General features: G+C 44.6%; 1 protein-coding gene across 1 annotated transcript in view; it reads right to left on the reverse strand.

Moving 5' to 3' along the window:
• Ywhag (tyrosine 3-monooxygenase/tryptophan 5-monooxygenase activation protein gamma) overlaps positions 1-7,522 on the reverse strand; it is a 34,658-nt gene extending 27,136 nt beyond the window's left edge. The window contains exon 1 of the mRNA XM_004630451.3: positions 7,215-7,522. Within this exon, the coding sequence (XP_004630508.1) occupies positions 7,215-7,301 (87 nt within the window). The 5' untranslated portion in view covers positions 7,302-7,522. The remainder of the gene's footprint in view (positions 1-7,214) is intronic.
• Between the last annotated feature and the right edge of the window lie 1,623 nt (positions 7,523-9,145).

Consider the following 9,145-nt stretch of genomic DNA (forward strand, 5'->3'; position numbering starts at 1 on the left):
AAATAAAATTTAATATTAAAAAAAAAATAAGTTACTCAGTTGCCCTGATGGGACGATAATTTGCAATTCTTCTGCCTCAGGCTCAAAGTACTGGGATTATAGTCCAGGCTAAGACTCCTACCTCAGCCTCCCAAGCGCTGGAATTACAGGCATATATGTGTAACCACATCCAGCTGTTGATCACTATTCATATAACTAGAGTTCAAATTTACAGGATTACAGGTGTATGTCATTACGCTCAGCATAGAATTTTATTTTACATTGTGTTAAAAATCTGTGTATAAGTCAGGAGTGGAGGCTGAATCAGGAGGGAGGGCCACTGTGAGTTCAAGGGCAGCGTGAGCTACAGTGAGCCATTTGAGATGAAGCAAGAAAGAACAGTTTCAATACAGAATCTTGCTGTTGCTTAGGCTGGCCTCAAACCCTTAGCTCAAGCACTCTTGTCTCAGCACCCAAAGTAGTTAAGACTACAGACAATATCACTGCCTTTTTTTGGGAATCTTTGTTAAATGCTTCTGTTCAACACTGTCTCACTGCATAGTCCAGGCTGGCCTTGAACTCAGCATTCCTCCTGCCTCAGCCTCCCAAGAATGCTTGTTTTATAGCAACTGTGCCACCATGGCCAGTTGTTGATAATTTTTCACATAACTAGTTTTCAAATTTGTTAGTAACATCAAAATCTCAAAAATGTCTTTTTTTTGGCGGAACCAGGGTTGTTTTGAACTCAGGCCCTTGTACACAAGCTTGCCAGGCAAGCACTTATACTACTGAGCCATCTTCCCAACCTAAAATCTCAAAAATTTCTACAAACGCCATTTTTAATGCCATCTTTAAAAAGATGATATGGTTCCAGTTCCCAAAATCTAATTTGAAAAAATAACTGCAAAATAATTATGAAAGGAATGGCCTTAAAGCAGTTGGCACTGTACTGGTATAGCCTTTATGACTCAGAAAGGCAACAGAGATGCCACCACTGAATTAACTGGCAACGCGCTGAGAGCAGAGTTTAGGAAACAAGGCAAAGAGGATGGTTTACATACAGTAAGAGATCTGAAAAGTAGTCCTTGCTTTTTTTTCTTCCATGTAACATAGAACCTAGTAAGAGGACATCATTAATCAGACCCCAGTTAAAAAGGCAAAGGCTGGTGGAAACTAAGGGCAAGGCAACTCTCTGCTGGCGCACAGCAGCCTCAGGAGCATGCTGGGAACCAGTGTATTCACACCTTCCACGGGCACCCCATTGGCTCCCAAGCCAGGCTTGAGCAGCTCCCAGCTCAGTGTGCATAATGTGTATCAGGAGACCACAACCACGCGGCAGGGAAGCCATTTACAATACAGTCAGCCCTGTGGTTGAACAGGCGCCGCATCAACACCAGCAATATTTCCATCATCTCCAAATGGTTAATGGTTTGCTCAGATTTCAAACAAATTGCTCTTATTTATTTGGGTGAACATCATATGGATTTTAAGTTCTGTGAGTTAAACACAAATACAACACAAGCCTATGTTACTTTTTCCAGCAATTTACTGAGAAGGCTCAGATAGTAAGCCCAAGCCAAAGGGATAACCAATGGTTACTGGCAGTGAGCTGTTGCAGGCTGTTCATTATTAGTTTCCTACACTAGAAGCATGTTTTTTTTTTTTTTCGGAACCAGGGATTGAACTCAGGCCTTGCGCTTGCCAGGGAAGCACTTATTCCACTGAGCTATCTCCCCGACTCCACTAGGAGCATGTTCTAAAACCAGTCAGCTACAGTTCAGACCAGTCTTGATTTTTAAAAATGCCGTTCACTCATTGTTTGAACCAGCTAGAAGTGATAGCTGTGCAACACTGGAATGTACTCAATGCTATTCAGTTGTATGCCTCAAACTTTTATGATACCACTTTTTATCTCAAATTTACAATCTGGATAAATAAATAAGGTTTCTCCAAGTAGTACTAGAGGTGAAATCTTCCCAGGGTCTTCTGTTAATCCAAAGGACTGTAATGAGAATGTACAGGGCCGGCCAAACAGCTCAGTGGATTAAAGCACCTGAGGGTTCGATCCCCAGGCCTGCTGTGCCAGTCCCAGCATGATGAGACAGCAACTGAGACTGGGCGGGGTGGCACTCGGTCTGTGATCTTAGCTCTTGGGAGGCTGTAAACAGGTGGGTCACTGTAAGTCTGATCTAGTAGTGAGACCCTGAACACCCTATAGACCCTTCCCTAAAATAAAGAGAATGTACATTTAACAACATTAATTAAAAACAGAGGGGTGGGGGAGATGGCTCAGTAGATCTAAGCACTTCCCTGGCAATCTCAAGGGCCTGAGTTCAATACCCAGACCCGCAAAAAAAAAAAAAAACTAAAATTTGGGGTCAGGGAGATGGCTCAGTGGAATAAGCGCTTCCCTGGGAAGTGCAAGGGCCTGAGTTCAATCCCCGGTTCCACAAAAAAAAAAAGAAAAATTTCAAAATTTTTATTTAAGGATCAGGTACGGTGATACATGTCAGCAATCCCAGCACTAAAGAGGTTAAGGCAGAAGGAACACCATGAGCTGAGGGCTATCCTGGGCTGCATAGTGAGCTCAAGGCAGCCTGAACTACATACCAAAGCCCTATCTCAAGAACCTCCACAATAATTTTTTTTAAAAAATAAGGATCTGGAGGGGCTGGGGAGATAGCTCAGCAGCCTAAGCACCTGCTTCGCAAGCACAAGAACCCGATTTGATCACTGGTACCACAGGCTGTGCAACCCCAGAAACCCAGAAATGGAGGAGCACCCCCATAATCCCAGTGCTGGGAAGGCTAAGACAGGAGGATCACTAGAGTTTGAACTGCATTAGTGAGATCCTGGAACAAAAAAACACCTTTTTTTAAAAATGAAAAAATAAAAATTTCAAAAAGCACTTAATATTCACTATTGCAAAGGCTAACTCATAAAAAGCAAAATGCAGTTCCCTCACCCTGAAGAGAACAATTCAAAGCACATGACTTAGAATAATACTTGGCAGAAGTCCACCTCTGAAGGGTCTACGGGAATTACCATTCCATTAGTGATAATGGCTATTGATCTAACCTCTTAGAAGAGCTGGGAGGAGAAATGTAGTATTTAAGAATTTTAAGGGGGCCGGGGAGATGGTTCAGTGGAATAAGCATTTCCCTGACAAGCAAGGGCCTGAGTTCAATCCCCCAGTTCCACAAAAAAAAAAAATTAAGAATTTTTAAAAGAACTTTATAAGAGATAATTTTAAAATCTGTTGATTCCATTGGTCAAATTTGTTTTTACAAGTGTTGCCCACCATACCCTGACTACCCAGTTGAGAGTGCTTAACCCATCAATTTTAAGGAAATTAGAAGTCTAGAACCTTTTCTTCCCTCTGAGACAGGGACCAGTAGCCTATTTAGAATATTCACTTTTCAGGAGGCTATTAATTAAAAGCCAAGGACAGGATGATCCAGGGGTTCCAGCTTACCAAAGGGGTTTATTCCAAGACTCTCAGTTGGTACCTGAAACCTTGATGGTCCCCTTGATTTATCATTTCCCCCATATGAATGTAAATGTGTTTAATCTTCAAATTATGTACAATAAGAGATTAGTAACAAAATTATAAAATATAATAAAGGTTAAGACTTATGAATTGCTTATTTCTTGACTTTTCCATGTAGTTATTTTCAGACCATGGATGATCCTGAGTAACTGAAAGCAAGGAAAGAAAAAAAATCAGACAAAATATCGTCTGATAATTGAGAACATATCTGCATCATGTACTTTTTTTTTGTTTTTTTTTTGTATTTTAGGGAAGGGTCTACAGGGTCTACAGGGTGTTCAGGGTCTCACTACTACATTGGATTCATGATTCGCCTGTTTACAGCCTCCCAAGAGCTGGGATTATAGGCGCACACCACCACACCCAGTCTTAATTGGCTTCTCAGTGAGCCCCAGGGGCAGGGCTGGCATGGCAGGTTGGGGGATTAAACCCCCAGCCCCTGTGCCTGCGTCTGCGTCTGCGTCTGCGTCTGCGTCTGCACCTGCTTACAGGCGCTTTAATCCTGCTGTGCTATTTGGCTGGCCCCCATGTACTATAATGGCCTCTCTTCAAAATAGCATACCACATATTATTTCTATCCTGGTCACCCAGGCTACCAACATCCTGCACAAATCCTAACGTTACTAGGGTAATTTCATTAATGTAAATAAATTTTAACCCCCTTAGTCGTGTTTCAACCTCTTTTTTGGGTGGGTGGGGAAAAATGAAGACAGTGTCTCACTATGTAGTCCAGGTGTGTGCCAGCTGGCTTCTTTAACTCTCTTATTAGAAGGCTGAAATACTGGCTAGATGTGGCAGCCCAGGCCTACAATTCCAGCACTGGAGAGGCTGAGGCAGGAGGATTACTGTAAATTCAAGGCCAGGCTAGGCTACATAAGGAAGATCCTGTCTCAAAAAAAAAAAAAAAAGAAAAAGAGTTGAAGAGTTTTTCCTGACTTTTTGTTCACACAGGATCTTGTTTTGTAGTTTATGCTGGCTCTGAACTCACTATGTAGCACCACCATGCCTGGCTCTTGACTTTTATTTATTTATTTATTTATTTTGGTGCTGGGGATTGAACTCAGGCCTCATACACACTAAGCACATGCTACCACTGAGCTATATCCCCAGTGCTAAAGACATTCATACAGGGAAAGCACAGTTGTGTAAGAAGTTACCATTCTAAGCACCTACTATATGTTCACTGTTTTCAAATAGATTGTCATTCCATTTTACAGATGAGGAAAATAAGTCAGATGCAGCCCTATTTCCTCAAAATCACGGTAACAGATTAAAAAAAAAAAAAAAAGGTCTTTGAGGCTGGGAAGATGTCTCAGAAGAATAAGCACCTCCCTGGCAAGCGCAAGGGCCTCAGTTCAATCCCTAGTTCCACCAATTTAAAAAAAAAAAAAAGTCTTTATTTTAGACACTGGGATTTCCTCCGTACTTTGTCAAGGAGAAACACACACAAAAAAAGACAATCTTCCCAAATTTGAACATAAGTCATTTTGTAAGTTCCATTCCCTAGCAGTCACTGGAATTGGCCCAGAAGGAAGCCATTATTTTTTAAGGTTTGCATTCAAAACTGCCAAGTTAATTATCTGAAATAAGCCAAATGTACTCCCATCTCTGCACTATAATTATAAATATTTTCGTCTAAAAATTCTATTTTTGTTCTCACAATTGCTCAATTTTTAAAAGGAGATAAACACTTTAAAATATGCAAATATAAACTTTTGTAAGAAACTAAAACTGAAGCAGTGAAAAGGGCTTCTCTAAAGGTCAGGGACTTGCATGTTGAGGGTAAATGAAATTCTAATTTTGGGGACCAATTCCTATCCGGTGAAGATGAAGCACTCAATCCTACCTGGCTCATCAGCTAATTCCTGCATTACCTTGGACAAATGCCATTTGCAAACTCCCTACCAGCCCTTAGGTGCATTGCAGCCACTGTGTCATTGTGTGTGACATCACTGGGTTGCTATGGATTTAGGTGCGAGGTCACTCGCTTTCTTGTGAAACTAGAAATATGGGAATATTAGTCTAAATGAATAATAAAAACCAAAGATATTTCCAATATTGATTATCTACAAAAAAAAAAAAAAAAAGCCAAGTTGTATGGTCTGAGCATGAAAACGGTGTAAAATAACCCCTAGGGCAACATTTCAACACAGCAGCATTCCCAATTTCAGAACCCAAGCTCTTCCTTAATAAGATAAGATCTTTCTCTGTGAAGGTAATTAGTGTAATTATGAAAGCTTCGGCACTGTTATCTGCTCAGAACTAGTAGTTTCAAGAATTAACCTGTAATATTGTTTCAGTTAAAAAAATTCCAAGGTACACTGCGTCCACCTCACATGGGAGATGCATTTTAAAACCTTTGTTACATAAGACAGGAAGTTAAATATTAAGGTAGTGGAAACCTGGATCAGTAATTAGATTCATCCTTCTAGTTTAATTTTGTAACATTCATTACTTCCCTCTCCTCTAATATCAGACTGAATGCCAAGCCATTAGATAAATGTAGTGTTACTGACAAAATGGAGCAACACAGGCTGGAATCTGCATCCCAGACAAAATGCGACAACTGGAGATCAGTATTCTCTTTTCATCAGCATGAGGATGCATTAGCTTTTAAAAAAAAAAAAAAACCTTCGGATACATGTAACAAAACAAGTGTCCCCCACCCAAAAAAAAGAAAAAGACTTTTTTCCCTTTAAAATCACTCCTCCCAGCCTCCACCCAGTCTAGGCTCTCTGCAATATGACAAATGCAGAATCTTCTGGAATGACTTGATACTGCCTCCCACCACCGCTTTGTTTGCAATATCCGATCAGATAGAACATATTCTTTTCAACTTTAGGAATTTGAACAGACACGTGCCTGTATTCAGAAAAGAAACAGCATATGTCACAAATGGAATCAGCCAGCTAAATACCACAACCTTTATTTTAAAGGCCATACCTACCCTTTTCAGTATGAAAACGTTAAGATAAATGAAATGACAAGTGGAGAACAATCAATGGGAATGCCAGCGAGGCAAATGTCCCCCGCCTGCCTAAAAAAGCCTAGAGGATTTGCTTCGGGAAAATGGAGAAAGAGGAGCCTTTTGTTAAGAAAAACGTGAGCCAGGTTGCGATTTTACACCGCGGAGCCCAGGTTTTCAGGAGAGCCTACGTTTTTCTCGGGGAGGTTCCTTGAAGAATCTGTCAGGAGAGGCAATGGGGAAGAAGATTTGGGAGTGGGGGTTGGAAAACTGAGAGACCTGCTGAGTGAATGGGAAAGGCGCCGCCCAGACACCAGAGAGAAAGAGGAACCGCATCCATGCGGTCCCCCGCCCCCACGACTAGGCTGGGAGGAGGGGAAGTGGGGCACAAAGGATGCGCGCGGCCCCCGCTCTGCTCCCAGGCTGACCCGGGGACCTGAGACCCCGCTCCCGAGACCAACCCGGCAAGACCCCGCCTCGCCCGGAATCGGGGGTGGGCCTCGGAGCAGCGCCGCCGGACCTCGGGGTCGTGGAGGAGAGGCCGCGTCATCGTCGGGGTCCCTGCTGCTATCGGGACCCTCGCCAGTCCCTTTCCTGAGTGACGTGGGGCGGCCACCTGCAGTCGCAAGAGGCAACGCGCCCCCGGGCCTTCTGCGCCGAGGACCGCGTCTCGGGAGGGGCCGGGGCGAGACGGGGGGGGGGAAGGGAGGAGACACTCACGTTCTTCATGGCCGCGGCCATGTCGTCGTAGCGCTCCGCCTGCTCGGCCAGTCGGGCTTTCTGCACCAGTTGCTCGCGGTCCACCATCTTCGCGGACTGGGTCGGGCCGGAGGAAGAAGACCTGAACAGTCTAATAGGACTTAAGGAGGGAGGCTGCGGCGCGGCTTGGAGCCCGTGTGCCGGAGGGTCCGACCCACGAAGCAAGTGGCTGAGGCGGAGGAGGTGGCACGAGCTGCGACCGCGGGACCCGGCGTGAAGCGGCTGCGGCTGCTTTGCGTGCCGCGGGCGGACAACCCCCTGCAGCCCCGCCCACGCGCGTGACGCAATGATCACGCCCACCGCGCGCCCCGCCTGGTCCTTTCCGTGGCTCTCCCTTCCGGCGCCCCGCGAGGTTTGCTATCTTCAGGGCGTCTCCCCACCCCTCCACCGCCCCTCAATGCTCCCCTTCCTTTACTTCACCCCTTTCCTTGGCGCCAGCTTTTCCAGACGCCCCACTGTCCTGCGCTCCCCTCCCCCGCTCTTCTAGGTCTTAGGCGCTTGGGCTCCTGGGAGTTGTAGTTCTTCTTGCCAAAGGCTGCCGCGTTGAGGAAATTGAAGACAAAGAGCGCTGTGAGACTACATCTCCCAGCGGGTGTAGCGCGCAGGGGAGGAGAAAGGGCGGGGCCTGTTTTCTAATCCAGAGGCCGCTGGGGACCCCTGGTGGGGAAGAGGGCTGCTTCAGTCTAAGAGTGTGCTGATTCACGCCTCCCCCTAGCCAACTCGCCATTCCACCCGGCGACTAGGAGGATGGAGGGGGCCTCAAGCATAGAGTGAATTTCCGATTTTTTTATTTTTAGCAGGCCTTGGGGTTGGGGAAATGAGGCGTATGGGAGAAGTGAGGGCGCGTCCACCACTGGCAACCCAAACTGTCCGTCTGCCACTACTCAGAGGTGTGGATGGGATGGAATTAAGGGAGCATCTTCTTCAGCCAGATATTAGTTCCCCTCCTCACCGTGCAGTTCTTGGGCTTAACTAGGTGAAACTGAAAAGACAACTACCAGTTGGACATACCAGTTAATTTCCAGGAAGGATGCAGCTGTCTGCAGGCTGACCTGGAGGGCCTCTTCTTCCTTTCCAGAGGGGTATGCAAACATTCAATTCAGTGACCAGGAGCCTATTTGCAGCCTAACACTGGGTCATCTTTGGAGGTTCGTTGTCTGCCCCTTTAACCATTAAAGTCATATTTACTGAGGTCAGCTTGACATTCTTGCTCCTTTGTCCTGGTCTGTGACGTTCTATATAGCTCACATAGTTTTAATTGCATTATTTACTTCATCTATTCTACCGTTATCTACTGAACACCTCTTATATTCTAAGCAATGGGAGACAGCAGTGAACAAAACAGACAAAACACTCTCGCCAAGAAGGTAGACAAAACAAAACAAAACAAAAAAAAAAAAAAAAATGGGGGAATGGGGTATTACTGAAGCAGGTCAGTGAAACTGCTTGTGTTGTAATTAGCTCATTGAAGGTCATAGATTCAAGCCCAAGCAACCTGAAATATATCAATCAATTTGTAGGATACCTTTAAGAGCAGTAAGTAAAAAATAAATAGGATCAGGGAGATGGCTCAGAATAAGTGCTTGCCTGGCAAGTGCAAGGGCATGAGTTCAATCCTTCGTTCCGCCAAAATAAATAAATAAATTAGAGATGGGCTATGAAATGTGTATGAGAACCTCGAATGAGTTGGTTGTTGTTTTTGTTTTTGTTTTTGGTGGAACTGGGGGTTGAACTCAGGCCCTTGCACTTTCCAGGGAAGCACTTATTCTACTGAGCCATCTCCCCAGACCCTTGAATGAATTTCTGAGAGGGAATAGTGGAGGTTGTATCTTATATGCTGCCGGAAATGTGTCTTCAAGGAAATTAGAATTGGTAAATGCTGTAAATTTCTT

The sequence above is a fragment of the Octodon degus genome, unplaced genomic scaffold, assembly GCF_000260255.1.
Source record: "Octodon degus isolate 3935 unplaced genomic scaffold, OctDeg1.0 scaffold00035, whole genome shotgun sequence".
NCBI classification, from domain to species: Eukaryota; Metazoa; Chordata; class Mammalia; order Rodentia; family Octodontidae; genus Octodon; species Octodon degus.